Source organism: Lontra canadensis, unplaced genomic scaffold (assembly GCF_010015895.1).
Source record: "Lontra canadensis isolate GAN:19392208 unplaced genomic scaffold, GSC_riverotter_1.0 scaffold181, whole genome shotgun sequence".
Taxonomy (NCBI): domain Eukaryota; kingdom Metazoa; phylum Chordata; class Mammalia; order Carnivora; family Mustelidae; genus Lontra; species Lontra canadensis.
Genome location: NW_022631175.1, coordinates 574,091 through 589,978, shown reverse-complemented (window position 1 = coordinate 589,978; position 15,888 = coordinate 574,091). Strand labels below are relative to the sequence as shown.

General features: G+C 50.8%; 1 protein-coding gene across 5 annotated transcripts in view; it reads right to left on the bottom strand.

Annotated features, from left to right (window-relative positions):
- Positions 1-15,888, bottom strand: part of RASGEF1C (RasGEF domain family member 1C) — a 76,152-nt gene that overhangs the window by 27,433 nt on the left and 32,831 nt on the right. For 3 of the 5 annotated variants that reach the window (XM_032846833.1, XM_032846834.1, XM_032846831.1), the window contains exons 2-4: positions 4,183-4,365; positions 3,903-4,025; positions 2,568-2,705 (exon numbers count right to left, since the gene is read on the bottom strand). In XM_032846833.1, coding sequence (XP_032702724.1) covers positions 2,568-2,705; positions 3,903-4,025; positions 4,183-4,359 — 438 coding nt within the window. In that variant the 5' untranslated portion in view covers positions 4,360-4,365. Of the gene's footprint in view, positions 1-2,567; positions 2,706-3,902; positions 4,026-4,182; positions 4,366-5,072; positions 5,110-8,573; positions 8,607-15,888 lie in introns of those variants that run through there. The other 2 variants (XM_032846830.1, XM_032846832.1) reach the window with 2 other exon arrangements.

Sequence of the window (15,888 nt, the reverse complement as noted above, 5' to 3'; positions counted from 1 at the left end):
GAGGATTATCCTGTTTTGCTGAGGAGGAGACTGAAGCTCAGAGAGGGGAAGTGCCTTGCCCGAGGTCACACAGCTGTGGTTTCTGAGCCGGGGTCTGAGTGGGCTCAGGTGCTCTGACCTGGACCCCATGCTCTGAGTCCTACAGTGGCCCTGCCTGATCAGACTGGTCACCAGCTCCTTTCCAGGCTGAGCCCTTGTGCTCTGTGCTGGGAGGGGAGCAGCCCATGGTCCACCTCCAGGTGGGGTCCACCCCACCTTCGGGGGGAAGGGAGGCAGCACCCAGAGGAGATGCCCTTTGGAGTGGGTGCTTTCTGGGCAAGGACAACTTGGGGATCTCAAAGACACAAGGGAGCACCCTCATTTCGGCCCACACCGCTCAGCACACCTAACTGGATCCCAAGGTAAGGAATGAGAATGCCTCAGGTGAATTACATCTGCTCCAAAAGCCCACACCTGGCGGATGGCAGCTCTCAACAGTCATTCCTAGGCCTCACTCATTTCTCATCCATGGGGCGGTGAGAAAAGACTTCCCAGCACGGCCCTGGTGGTAGGCCTGACAGCTTTTCAGGAGGTTGGCGAGGAGGTTCGGTTTCCCTCAGAAACCAGCCCAGGACTTACACCATCCCCACCACTGCAGTTGGAAGGACAGGAAATGGTTTTGCCAATGGAAGAGGCAGGCCTGACAAGGGGGGATGATTCTGTCTTGTCAGTGGTTCGGATCTCATTCTGCTGGAGACCTCCTGGCGAGAAGGTGCTGAAGCAGGAGACTGGGCTCTCCTCCCCCTGAGAACCCAACTCCACTCCATCCAACCATCCATGCGTCCACCCCTCTGCTATTGCCCATCTCCCCTTTTATACAGCCCCCCACCTTCAGATGCATCAATTCACTCATCTGTCCTTCCTTTTTCTTCCTAATGTTTGCCACTCACTCATCCACCTACCTATCCATCCCTCCACCCACCATCTACCCATCCACCCATCCACCCACTTGTCCATCCATCCATCCATTCTATCTACTCATTGATCCATCCATCCTTATTCACCCATCCTCTCAACCACCCACCCATCCACCCACCTATCCATCCATCCATCCATCCATCCATCCATCCATCCATTCTTCTATTCGTCTATCCATCCCTCCTTAGTCACTCATCCATCCTTATTCATCCATCCATCTATCCATCCACCTATCCATCCTTATTCACCCATCCTCTCAACCACCCACCCATCTACCCACTCATCTATCCATCCATTCATCCACCCATCCATTCTTATACCCAACCACTCACCCACCCATCCAACCATCCACGTTCATCCATCCACCTACCCACCTTCTAATCCTCCCGTATGTCCATTTACCCACCACCCCACCTACCCATCAATCTTTCTACAACCACTCACACCAAAAATCCATCTGCCTATCAGAATACTAAACATCTATTATCCCCCCTCCACCTTTCCATCAAGGTAGCCAACTCTCTATCTATCTGGTCAGCCAGCATCTCCCTCCCTGCTTCTACTCACCCCTCCTGATTCATGCAATCATAGAGCCTTCTCTGACCCCATTTCCTGCTGCATCCTAAGCCAAGAGTCAGGATCCCCAGGTAGATTAGGAGATGCAGAGGAGGAGGAAGAGGAGCAGGAAGAGATGACCCTCATCTCACCGAGCCCGCAGAGTGGCTAAGTCACTTGTCTGCATGTGACGTGGCCCACAGGCAAGGTCTCCCTCCCCGCTTTATGGATCCCTGTTGCCATCCGCCTTCACAGTTTTCCTTTGTTTCACAAGCACTGGACTCTGCCATGTCCAGACCCACTTTGAGGCCCATGACTAGCTTACAGGTTGCCACATTCAGCCTCCTACCAGGGAAACTGATCTGCATTCCCCGCAATGCTCTCTCCTAGGGGAAGCAGCATCAGTGCCGGCCAAAGAATCACCCTGGAGATTCCAATAAACCTGTCCCTTCTAAGTGTACCAGGAGACCTTCCTTCCCTCTGTGGGGTCCTTCTCTGTATTCTGACCCTGGTCCTGAGAGGTGGGGATCTGTTCTCCTTTTACCTTGAAGTGCCTTCCCCAGAGTAATGCAGCCAGGAGAACGGGGCAGGGAGTGGGGTACCTGATGCCCACCCCCCTGGCTGCCTTCCAAGTCACAAGGGCTGCCTTTACTTTGCGATGTGGTTTTAGCCACAGTGGTGGATAGGAGAGAGGAGTATGAGGGGAGGGAGTGGCTGTTTCCTTTTCTGCCCTAACCAGGGCCCTCCAGGCCAGCCCGAGGGGTCACTGACCAAGGGCCCTGTTGCAAGAGCCAGAGTGGATCCTTCCTTGGCCTGGCATCTGATGCCATGCATGAGCGCAGGGCAGGAGAGGGGTCAAGAGACCAGACCTGGAGCCACAGGCCTGGTTTCCCTGCCTGCTCGGCAGGGCCTGACTTCCCGATGGGGCGGAAAGGTGCTGATCTCAGAGGGGCTGCGGGTACACACGAGGGCCCTGAGGTTGGCCCCAGGAACAGGCTCCGGTCCCGGGCGCAGGGGCGCAGACAGGGCGCACCCCTTGCACTAGGCTTGCCTACCTCGTCACAGGGGGCAATGCGGCCCATCACGTCCTTCAGGTGCCCGATGGTCGACTCCTCCTGGAAGTCCCGCGGGAATGTCTCCGTCCATTCCGCCAACAGCTGGAGCAGTTTGGGGCCGAACTTCCGGACCCGGGCCTGCAAAGGAAGCCATGGCGCGTCCACACCCAGTGAAGGGTGCCTAGAGGCGCCGCCCCATCAGCCCCTGCGTCAGCCACGCACTGCACACGCCCCGCTGGGGTCGGGCTATCCCGGCAGCGCCCCTGGTGGCCAAAGGTGGTATGCCTGGTGCCTTCTCTGTGTCAGGTCAAAGGGAGGCCACCCAGGGATGGGGGCTTGACCACAGGGAAACAAAGGGGGACAGACGCACATTTGGGGCAGGACCCTCTGTTGTTTTTGCCTGCTGGGCATCCCGTCTCCCACTCTGTGGTGATAACATCTCAGTTTGCTTTGGGGGTTTCTGTCCCCCTCATTCCCAGCCTTTGGGGTTCAGGGTTCAGCTTACTGCGCCTCAGCCCCCCTGGCAGGGGTCCAGATCAGTGCTGGCCAATAAGTACATGGTACACCCCCCATCTTGCACAGTGACTGGCTCACGGATGGGCATGTTGCCCAAGCTAAACCACTGAGCTCGGGACTTTCCTTGGGACCTATTTAGAACATGGCTTGCTGTTTCCACTGGAATTGGGAAGAGTAGATGGTGAGCCTGGAGTGGCAGAGGCCACCTGTCACCGGTCAGGGAGAACCTGCCGGAGTGAGGGTGAGGCTGGCCTCGAGGAAAACGGAGCAGAGGGTCGGAGGGAGAAAGACCCTATTTCCATGGGGTTCGTTTGAGCCTTCGGAGCCAGTGGTATTTGGTGACTTTGCAGTTCTGTGAGCCAAGGAAAGTCCCTTTGTCTTAGGCCAGTTGTAGTTGGGCTTCTATTTCTGTAACAATGGGGCCCGATGGACATACCTGTAAAGAGTCACAGCCCGTGGGATCTTGCCGGGACAGAGGAAGGCTAGGCTATCAGTGCACCTCACAGAAGAAGGGATGGTGGAATGGAGTTTGCTGAGGGCAGATGGCGCAGGGCCATCCCAGATGGCAAGGGTCCTACTGATGCGGCTCTGGGGTCCTGGGTGCCGTGAGCTCAGGGGCTCCCACAGGGCAGTGGAAACGGCACCTGGTTAGAGGTTCCAACTCTGTCCCTTCTAGCTCTGAGCCCCAGACAAGTCAGAAACCCCTGCGGGCTCCTGCCCAGGAGAATGGGGACCATTACCGCCACTCCAAGAGGTAGATGCATAAGGACGTGTCAGGGGAGTGTCTGTATACAAGAGGGCCCCTGTCCTGCCCCTCACCTTGTCCAGCACCGGCTGGTCCAGCTGCTGCTGCTCAATACACAGGTGGCAGACCCGGGCCAGGAGCTCCCGGGGCTCGATGAAGAGGCGGGAGCTTAGAAGGAAGGTGAAGATGTAGGCTTTCTGAAAGGGACACAGAGAAAGGCAACATGTGCTCACAAGGGCATGGCAGGGCTGTGCCCTCTGGTCCAAGACCAGCCCCAGCCCTAGCGTCTCCCCCATGCGTGGTAGAAGGGAGCCCGTTCTAATGGCCCTCCTCCCCGCTGGATGGATAACCCACCTCGGGGTAGTAGTCGGTCGTGGGCACCAGGTGCTGGATCAGGGTGTCTAGGGAGGCTGACGAGGGAGCCCCATCCAGGAGGGGCTGCCCGGTCTGCTCGCCATCTGTGGGCTTGGTGGGGGGTGGGCCAAGGCTGCCAGGGGTGACCATGTCGGAGGCGCTCAGGGTTCGGGGCATGCCTGTCTGCAGTAAAAGGAGTAGTTAGGCACACCCGGACTGAGGCCCCGCTGGTCCTCTGGGCTCCTGGCTGGGTAGGTTCTGCCTCCTCCAGGAGCTTTGGTGCCCATCCAAGCCCAGTGACCAATCACTTCCCGGGGGTGGGGGCTGGGGGATTCCTACCCCCAGCAGGGCATCTCTCAGCAACCAACCCTCCTCCACTCTTGGTCCAAGCCACTTAGGGACTGACTCTTTCCACTCCTACCCCCAGGGAAAATTGTTTTGGGCATGGCTTAGACAATTCACAGATTGTCCCTGCCCGTGGCCACATAGACGATTAGTTCAAGGGTGGGCCTGGTCCAAGTTGGAGGGCTCAGGCGCGATCCCAGAACATCCGCGGCACTCCGAAGCTCTCTCCCTCGCTGGGGTCCCTGAGCCCGGCTCACTCACTGCTGCACCCCAGGGTCCGGCCCCCACCTGGAACATACAGAGTGGGTGCTCGGTCAAGGTGCGGGTGTTCAAGTGACTCAGCGGGGCAGGTGACAACAGAGGAGCCCAAGATGACACTGCTGTAGGGCGATGGGGCCAAGGGGCGGGCTTTCCAGTGGGAAAAGCCCTGGGGGCCTGGCCCTGCACGCTCACCCCTCAACTCAGCCCGTAGCCCTCCCATCCTTCAGATGAGGTAGAGGAAGGCTCGCAGAGAAAGGCGGGTGCCCAGCTCGCGCGCTGAGTACCTGGCCGAGCTGGGTCTTGAGGACAGGTGTGTCTGAGGACAGGCCCCATTTGTGTTTGAGGACAGGCCCCGTTCCTGTCTACCAGCCCAGCTGGGCCCTAATGTTGGCGTCCCCAGAGCACAGACTCCAGGGCACATGGGAAGACTCCGGAAGTGTGACCAGCGGTGCCCAGGGCCTGAGGAGAGAAGCATGTGCTGGCTGGCGATGGGGGTCAACTCGGCCCCTCCTGGGACAAGCCAGCCCTCCCACACATTGTGTTTGGCCCGTGGACACCATCCCCGGGTGCCGACTCTCCTTCCTAGCTCAGATCCTGGTTCTGGACCCAAGTCCCTCCCCCTGGTGCCTCCATCTGTTGGGTCTGCCTCCTGGCATCCATTTCCTTTCCTCGCAGCCAGAAGACCAAGCTTTGCAGGCGTTCCCCCAATAACCACGCCTTCCGATGAATACTGACCACGGTGCTGAGAGGTCAGGAAGGCTCCGCCCACACCTGGCCAAGGGGTGGGCACTAGGCCAGGCCGGGCCAATCAGACGCTGCCACCCTGAAATATGCAGCTGAAGGGGGCATGGCCTGAAGAGGCAGGCCTGGGAGGGCTTGGCTTCTGAGTCACAGCTGCCCCCCACCCCAGGCATAAGCTTCTGCCTCAGTTTCCCTGCTCACATCCCCCGCTCCCGCTGACTACCCTCCACCCCTGAGGCGCACCAGTCAGTCTCCTTGCGTTTGGGTCTCCAGGCCCAGCATCTGGAAGTCCTGGGGCTCCCGCCACAGTTAGCAGTAACGAGGGGGCCAGTCTGCATCGCATTTGCGTTGGAGGCATGCGCCACCCCCACCCCCCCGGGGGTGCCACCCTGCAGGTGGACACCCTTCCTTCTGGGGATTCGTGCTGTCAGACCCAGAGTCCACCTGCTGTCGGAGTCTAGTACTGGACTTCTTGGGACTATGTGGCCTAAGCCTAACTCCTGTATGGGACACAAGGGGAAATGTCTGCAGGGACAAGTGTCGGACCAGGTGGAATTACAGGGAAGGTACAGACCTAGAGGATAACCTTTCTCTCATTCCCCAACGTTTAACAGAGAGGTGTGTACCCCAAATATCTAACTTTCCTCTTTACTGGACAACACAAAAACACCCGGCAAGAGGCTGGCAAGGGCCCTGTGGTTCCCCCAGAATGAGGTCCGTCAGAGAGAGGCCAGAGCTGTGGCCACAAAACAACATAGCTCCACTGGACTCCTGGGGGTGCTGACCACATGCTCAGACCTTCCACATTTAAGGAATGCCAGGATTCCTGACTTGTATGCTTGGTATCCTGATTTTATTTATTTATTATTTTCTTTTTCTTAGAGGGGGAGCAGAAGGAGAGGGAGGGAGAGAATCTCAAGCAGGCTCCACACGCAGGACCCCGATGTGGGGCTCAATCTCACAACCCTGAGGTCGTGACCTGAGCCGAAATCAAGAGTCAGATGTTCAACTGACTGAGCCACCCAGGTGCCCCAAGGACCCTGATTTTATTTATTTATTTTAATATTTTATTTATTTATTTATTTGAGATAGAGAGAGAGATCACACGTAGTCAGAGAGGCAGGCAGAGAGAGAGGGGGAAGCAGGCTCCCTGCTGAGCAGAAAGCCCGATGCGGTGCTTGATCCCAGGACCCTGAGACCAGGACCTGAGCCGAAGGCAGAGGCTTAACCCACTGAGCCACCCAGGCACCCCCCTGATTTTAAAGATGGCAATTCAACTTAGTAAAAAGAAAAAAAGCCACCATGGGGGCCACAGCATGGGACAAGAGCATATTTAGAAACAACATCTCTAGCTCCCAGGTGGCCAGTCTCCAACCCCCGCACTGCTGTCATAGTCCTCAGTAGTGCTGGTTGGCATTCTAAAATCCTGCAAAGAACAGAAAGCCATATAGAACCTATGGAAGAAAAGCACCTGGCTGGTCAGCAAAACATGTCCTGGGTGCTGGAGAGGAGATGGGCTCCCGGGCATCCGTGCCCAGCTGGGCGCTGGACCAGGCCTGGCCAAAGGGAGAGAGTCAGAGGATGACCCTTTGTTGTGTGAAGAGTCTCCTGGGCTTTTCAAGTGCCTTCATGTGCTGAGAATGGGAAGAAGAACCCCTCCTCTTCTGTTTCTGGAGAGGAGCCCCGAGATTAAGTGCACAAAGCACCCAGCACAGTGCCTGCCATGGAGAAGAAGGGGCCACCAAGACCACTGAGCCCTCCCCAAGGGCCTATACTACCAGCAGGGTCTGGAACCATGACACACATCATCATTCCAACTGCTAATGGTGCTCTGGGCCAAAAAGACTTGTCCCCTGGGGTCCCTCGATTTACCCTGGTTTGCAAGCTGGCTGTGGCCTGGACAGCCCTCTACTGTGAACTTCCAGCCTCGGGGTGGGAGCTCCCGAGAGCAGCTATCACTGGGTGCCAATTTAGCCTTGCAGGCTAACGTAAGCCCACAACGCCCGGTCGGAGCCTTCCGCCCTCGCCTGAGTAGGTAGCAGAATTTTACACATTTATACATTCTCATCCCATCACCCCTCCCCCATTACCTCCTTTTAAAAAATTCTGGGAAATGATGCTTAATGTGAAATTTACCATTGTAACCATTTCAAGGGTATACTTTCAGTGACACCAAGCACGCTCCCATGGTTGTGCAAATGTCACCACTCCCCATCTCCAGAAACTTTTCATCTTCAACTCAAATCCCACATCCATTCAGCAATCACGCCTCGTCCTCCCCTCCCCTCACCCTGGCAAGCCCGTTCCACTTCCTGTCTCTAGGAATGTGACTGTTCTAGGCACCTGTATGAGCAGAACCATAGGGTGTTTGTCCTTTTGTGACTGGCTTATTTCACTTCACATCATATCCTCAAGGTTCACACATGCTGTAGCATGGGTCAGAATGTCCTCCCCCCCTTTTTTTCTTTTAAAGACTGATCATATAGCCCATATATACATATACATGTACATATATATATGGACAAACTCACATACCCCCATGTTTTCTCTATCCCTTTATCTGCCAGTGGGAATTTGAGTAGTTTCAGCCTTTGTCATACCCTTGTCCACACTAGCTGCCCTCTCACTACTTCTCACTTCTACTGGCAATGGAAAAGGGTTCCAATTGCTCTACACCCATGCCAACGCCGTTTTGTTTTTTGTTTTTCGTTTCTTTCTTTTTTTTTTTTTTTTGTATTTTTGATAGCAGCCATCCATCAGGGTGTGAGGGGACATCTCATTGTGAACCTCGATTCTGATTTTGTATTTTGCTCGTGACTGGGGTTGGTGGGCATCTTCTCGTGCTCCTTGGCCACTTGTATATATAACCTTCAGAGAACTGTCTATGCAAACCCTTGGTTCACTGTTGAATTGACCGAGATCACGAAGCTTTGTTGTCCTCCAGAAATTTTATAGTGTGTGGCCTTACTTTTAGGTCTTTAATCTGTTTCGGTTGAATTTTTGTCTATGCGGTGTTAGGTAAGGGTTCAATTTCACTACCTTACCTGTGGATCTCCAGTTTTCCCAGCACCATTTGTTGAAAAGATCGTCCTTTTTCCACTGAATGGTCTTGGCACTCTTGTTGAAAAATCATTTGACTCAATGACAGGGATTTGTTTCTGGGCTCTCTATTCCATTCCATTGGCCCATATCCCTGTCTTTATGCCAGGACCACACTGTTTTGATTACTGTAGCTCTGTCGTAAACCAGGAAGTGCAGTCCCTCCAACTTTGTTCTTTTCCAAGATTGCTGTGGCTGTTCAGGGTCCTTTTGAAATGCTGTATGAATTTCAGGATGGATGCTTCTATTTCTGCAAAAACACCATTGGAATTTTGATAGAGATTGCATGAAATTTGTAGATTGCTTTGGATAATATTGACATCTTAACAATATCAAGCCTTCCAACCCACGAATACAGGGTGTCTTTCCATTTATTTGCATCTTTCCTCATTTCTCATTGCTCTCATTTCCATGTTTTATACTTTTCACCGTGTAAGTCTTTCATTTCCTGGGCTGAGTTGATTCCTAACTACAAGCTCCTAAGTCTGTTCTTTGTGATTCTTTTGTAAGGGGAATTGCTTTCTTAATTTCCTTTTTTGATTGTTCATTGTTAGTGTGCAGAAACACAACTGTTTTTTACGGTGTTGATTTTGTATCCTGCTATTTTGCTGAATGAATGTTAATTAGTTCAATAGGGATATGTGTGTGTGTGTGTGTGTGTGTGTGTGTGTGACAGTGTTTGCATTTAGGGTTTTCTTCATGTAAGATCATATCATGTGCAAAGAACTAATTTTACTCCCACCTTTATGATTTGAGTGGCTTTATTTATTTATTCTTGTGCTGGCTAGAACTTCTTGTACTTTGTTGGATAGCAGTGGCAAAAGTGGACATCCTTGTGTTGTTCCCAAGCTTAGTGGAAAAGCCTTCAGTCTTTCATCACCAAGGATGATGTTATTTGAGAATGTCTTAATTTCTCCCTCATTCTTGACGTACAGTTTTGCTGCATATAGGGTTCTTGGTTGACAATTTTTTACTTTTGACACTTTTGATTATATTAACCCATTGCCTTCTAGCCTCAAGTTTTCTGATAAGAAATCTGCTGATAATATTATTGAGGATTCCTTGCATGTGACAAGTCACTTTTCTCTTGCTGCTTTCAAGTTTCTGTCTTTCAACAGTTTGATTATAATATGTTTCAGTGTGGGTTTCTTTGAGTTTATCCTACTTGCAATTTGTTGACCTTTTTGTATGTTTATATTCATGTCTTTTATCAACTTTGAGAAGTTTTCAGCTATTATTTCTTCAAATAACCTCTCTGCCCCTTCTCTCTGTTCTCTTTCTGGGACTCTCACAACATGTATGTTGGTCTGCTTAATGGTGTCCCACACATCCCTTATGTTCTGCTAATTTTTTTTTCAATAATTTTCCCCCGTCCCTCAGAATCAATCATTTCAATTGACTTATCTTCAAGTTCACTGATTTTTCTGTCTGCTCAAATCGGCTTTTGGAAACTTCTAGTGAATTTCTCATTTCAGGTATTGTATTTTTCTGCTCTAAAAATTTCTTTTGGGTTCTTTTTAAATGTTTTTTTTAATCTCTTTATTGATATTTCTATTTTGCACATACTTAGTTTTCTTGACTATCCACCTTTAAATTTAGCTCTCTGAATGACACAGTTGTCTTAAAGTCTTTGCCTAATCAGTTCATCATCTCCTCTTTCTTAGGGATGGCTTCTCTGATTAATTTTCCCCATCCCCTTTACAGTCCATTCCTTTCTCTTTCTTTGCAGGTCTTGTGATCTGTTGTTGTTTTTGTTGAAAATGGAATGTCTGAATCTTATAATGTGGTAACTCTAGAAATCAGATTTCTGCAAGTCTGTCTGTCTTTCTTTCTTTCTTTCTTTCCAATTGTTGTAGGGTGCTTCTATGCCAGGATCAGACTGAGGTCCTTTGAGTCTTCTCTGAGCCTATACCTTTCTCTGGGCATGTGTTAGTAACTTTCTAACTTCCTTTGTATACGTGGTTGCTTTTGAATATCCTAATCCTTAAATGTCTTGCCCCCAAAAGAGGAAAAAGGGAAGAATGAAGGGGTGTGTGGGGGGGAGCAGTAATAGGCTCTGACTTTTTAAATCCCCCGGAATCCTCTTCAGCCAGTATAGATTGCAACAATGGTGGCCTGCCTCTCTATCTGCACCTCTGTGACCAGAAACAGCAACAAGAAGTAAGAACACATATTCCCCAGTATTTGTAGGACGAGGTGCTTATTGCCCACCATGGCTCCCACAGCTGTGGGTAAGCTACTCCGGGAACACATGCATGGCTGCTGCCTAGAGGCTTGGGTTGGAAGACGGGTAGCTGCTACTGTGTTAAGAGCTTAAACTGACCAAAATGAACTGAAACTTTCCAAGCCTTCCTTTGAAGCTGAAAGTCTTTGAATAGGCTCAGAATTCTAACATAGTTACATCAGGTGGACTCTGCCAGTTCAGCCGTCTAGCTGGTGATGGAGTCTTGGTCTTCCTGCTTCACTGTCTTTGCCGATACCCTCCTCTTCCCATTGTATCTTTAACTGGACACTGCTATTGGATTTTTAGATCTCATTAGTTCTGAAAGTCTTGTTTTTCCAGAAGACAATTTAGTCTACAATTAATAGTGATTTAATCTCTTCCTTTCTGGTGGTTAAACCTCACACACTTTTCTTGTCATAATGCATTGGACAGAACTTTCCAGGACAAACAAAGAATATAATGCTGGTGAGAATAAGCATCTTACATTGTTTCATCTTTCTATCAGGGCCAGGTGTGCTGTGGGGGTTGAGCCGAGAGCCCTTCTAGGGTGATGTTTCTAGTCCCACTGCAGTGTTTTGGGAGGAGTTGAAGCCACACAGCTCCTAGGTCTGTGTGTGTGTGTCCTGAAAACCCAGGTCTTTTCCTTTCCCCGTTATGAGAATGAGTGTCTACTCCAGTCCTGCTGGTTCTCCTCAGAGCCCATGTTTCAGCCTTGTCCAGTTTTGCTTTTATCTGGGAAATCTGTGCAGAGCCTGCAGAAGCTCTGAGAAGAAGCCTGAATTATAGGTTTCCTTACAGGGTCTGCACCAGACTTGCTCCCCAGGTAGGGGGCGGGAGCGTCAGCCACAGCGGGGCATCATTAAAAGAGCCAAATAGGCATCTTTGCTTGAGACTGCTTCTGCAGGAACAGGGACAGTTCCTATACCCTTGGGGGGTGGGGTGGGAGCTGAACTCAGGGAAAGGTCTTGGATGAAATGCCTGTGCCACCTGACCCAGGCAGTTTCCACGCCCCTGAGGTTTCAGTTCAAGAGCAAACATGTGTCTTCCTTTATGTGTCTTTTTGTTCTCACATGTCACTGAATCCTTAACACAACCATATGGGAATGATTGCCCACTCCACAAATGAGAAAGCCTGCACCCTAAAAGATAAAGCGGTGTGTGCAAGTTCACAGCTGGTGATTAGTACCTCAGATCCTTGGGCTCCTGACACCAGGCCCAGCTCCTGGCCCTGGACTTGGCCCTGGCCCTGGCCCTGGCCCTGGCCCTGGGAGGGGAAACTGGCAAAGGCTGAGTGGGAGGTAGATGTGGTCTGGAGATCCAGCCAGGAACCTGGGCTCAGGAACCAGGGGCTTGGGGAGGGCTACCTGAATACCAGGAACCCCGACATGGCCTGGCTTTCAGGAGGCAGGGAGCCCGCTGAGCAGCCCCTAATGGACTCAGCTGAAAAGGAGATCTTAGCCTATAGGCAAGGTCTTCTCAACTCTCCCAGGCCACCCTGGGTAGGGCCCTAGACCATGCCAACTTTTGTCCTGCTGCTCTGAGCAGTGACAGCATCTTGTCCAGGGCCCCAAAATGCTGTGGTCCTCCACTTCTCCCTCCTTGACAAAGCCTGGGGCTGAAACACTCCTCTCATTCCAATTCAGGTCCTGTGAAAGGCTCCTCTCTGTTCCCTAGTGTCTGAAAAGATGCTCCCAAGGCACTTGGGCCTCCTCCAGGCCTGAGCCCAGGGGTTCTGCTTGCCTGGGCTGGGAATACACCTGGCCTTTCCTGTAGGAGGCCACCTGACAGACTTGGCCTGACAGAGAGAGGGGAGGACTGGCTGGCCTGAGTTATTTTTATGCGCCATATGGCCCTCAGCTCTTGCTGACAGAGCCTGCTGCTTTTAGATCTCAGGAAGCTCCAGTTTCTGAGAGCTCAGGGCCCAGCTCACAGCCAGTCTGCCAAGTGCAGGTTGATGGCACCAAGACCCACCCCAGCCCGGTAACTGAAAATAGAGCTTTTCAAAGAGGGAAATATCGGGCTCCCTTCTGCTCCATAACCCGTACGGTCCCTCACTCTTGGTCTCCACCCTTAATTATTTCCTGAGGACACACTTCTCTAAGGAGAGGCATTGGGCTGACGGATGCCAGTCTTTTCAAGGAATCAAAATATATCACCCAGTTGCTCCCCTGAACCACAGGGAAGGGGTTTTGTTTTAGGCTCCCAACCATCATGCTTCCTGACTTCCTGGAACCCCTTCTCCCCACTGGCTGGAACCCTGATTAGAGTGGGGGTGGGGGCTAACTGGGTCCTGGCCAGTGACAGTGCAGCACCCCATCCTCCTGCCCCTGACCAGGGACCCAGGTTATCCAATCAGAGTAAATCCCGAATCTTGTTGGGAGATCACCCCAGAGAAACGTTCCCTTGATACTTTTTCCTCTCTACACTTTTAGAAGAATTAAACACAAAAGAGTCTATAAACACATCTACAATTTAAATAATAATAAATTTTATTATTATAACTAAACAAACATCTGTGAACTGATACCCAAGCTAACATAAAAAGTATTATCAGTACCCTAAAAGCACTCTCAGTACCTTATACACTTTCCCAAATCAAACTGACTTCTCAACACTCAGCTCTAGGTGGTGACCATCCTTTTGTGCTAATTATCTCCTTGCTTTTCATTATAGTTCCACCTGTGTATCTATCCCAGATAATACACCACCTAGTCTTGAAAAACAGAGGGCAGACACGCTGGACGGAGGTTCCAGGAGGAGGTAAGAAGTCGTCTCCGGGTCAGGTCGTGGTCTGACTTCCCCTTCCCTGGGAGGTGTGGGTAAGCTACAAGGACCCTTTGGGGAAGTTGCAAGCAAGTCATGAGTGAGGCTTGGGCAACACAGGGCTCTTCACGCTGGGGCACTTAACAAGACTGAGGTGTGGACCGGGCACTGGACATGCGGCAGAAGTACGGCCAGAGGGAAGGGGCTGCCTCCCACTCTCAGGGAAAAGCTGAGAACTTCTGTGAGGGACACGCATGCGCTCAGCAGAGCATCAGGGGAGAGACCCTCAGGAACATGTGGTCAAGACCAACCAAGTCCTCATGAGAATCTGGGCCAAGCCATCCTGGGCATTCTGTCCTTGGTTTAAGAAGATGGCCCGATGGTTATGGACATTGGGGAGGGTATGTGCTATGGTGAGTGCTGTGAAATGTGTAAACCTGGCGATTCACAGACCTGTACCCCTGGGGATAAAAATATATTATATGTTTAAAAAAAAATAAAATTTATTAAAAAAAAAAAAAGAAGATGGCCCGATGGAAGTGGGGGGTCTTCGTGATGCCTGGCTGTCTCTGGGGTCACACCGCTGTGGGATGGCTCAGCTCTCTCCACATCTGTTGAAGAGGTGCCATCCTGGGAGCGCTCCCTCATCCTCCAAGGGATTCCCTCCTCATCTCCTGTGTTGGGTCTGCTTCTTTCTGTACCTTGTCTCCTCATTTCACTTTGATGGAGCAGGTTCTCCAATAGCTTCTTGAGAAGAGATGCTTAGGAAAATATTTTTGAGACCTTACATGTTGGATGTGATCTCACTTTACTGTCACACTTGTTGACATGATTGAAAGCTCAGCAGGGTATAGGATTCTAAATTAGAAATCACTTTTCTCCAGATTTTTGAAGGCATTATCTTCTGGCTTCTCTGTGAGCTTTGTAGGGCTTTGTATTTGTTTTTGGATCCTCGTAGAGTGACCAGCCATTCTGGTTTTCCCAGGACCATCCTCGTTGCAGCACTGAAAACTCATATCCTAAGAAACCTCTCAGCCCCAAGCAAACCGAGATGGTTGCTCACCCCAGTCCTAAGTGTCCTGAATGTTCACAACGATGCACCTTGCTATGGGTCATTTCCATCCCTTGTGTGGAGTACTTTGCAGCATCTTCTGTGGGAAACTCATGCCCTTCAATGCTGGGACATTTAATTAAGTGATTTCACTGAAGACTTCCTCTCTTTTCTTTTTTTGGGGCTCTTAGTACTCATGTTGGACCTCCTGGACTTGTCCTCCAATTTTTTACCCTTTCTCTCCTGTTTCCCATTAAAAAAATTTCACTCTACACTCTCAGTTTTTCAGTATTGTATTCCAAACCTTCTATTGGTTATTTCAGTTGCTATGTTTTTAATTTCTAGGAGGCATTTTTTTCCTTTGAAGGTTTCTTTTTAAATGTATGAAGTTCTGTTCTTTTCTCATAGATGTAAAATCTTCTCTCACCTCTCTGAGGATAATCAGTAGCCTAGTTTTATTAGAAATTTTCTTCTCTCCTGCGCTGCCCTGGTTTGCCCCAATTTGCCTTTCTCCCCTCATCTGTCTTGATCAACACACGCCATGTTGGAAGGCTTCCTCAGGTGTCTGGGAATCCTTGGCTGTCAGATAGAGACTAAGAAGTGGGTTGGACACTCTGAGGGAGAGGGTAGGGCTTGTGAAGTAACCCATAGGGTCCCTCACTCTTGGTCACTCCCATGGTGGGGGAAATCCAGGTGGGCTGCCTGGGGGAGGAACTCTGATCCTGAGGCTGGGAAAAGGAGCTATAGCCCCAACCCCTTACTTAATCCGACTTCTCAGGCTGCTCTATCACTGCTTACTCATCCAACCTGCTGTCCAGCTTCCTACAGTTTCTTGCTGTTGCTGCTAACCCTATTCTCTTTGTCTGTGTGTGTGCATTTAACAAGGGTCCTATTACTGTATTTTAGTGGAGGTCTCAGTGTTTCTCTCTTCCCATCAGGAAAGGAGATTGAACAGATGAAAGTCTGAGCTGCTGGGAAGACTCCTTCCTGCCCCTGCAAGGTAAGCAGCCCTGAGAGGGGGCAGGAGGAAAAGATTTGAGTACAATGTTTGAGATCCAGCTGAGCCCAAAGTTAGCCCCACAGGTAGGCTTTTTTTGTATGTGAAACAGTAAATTCCACCCCCTCTCCTTTTTTCTTTCTCTCTCTTTCTTTCTTTCTTTCTTTTTCTTTCTTTCTTTCTTTCTTTCTTTTTTCTTTCTTTCTCTCTCTCTCTCTCTCTTTT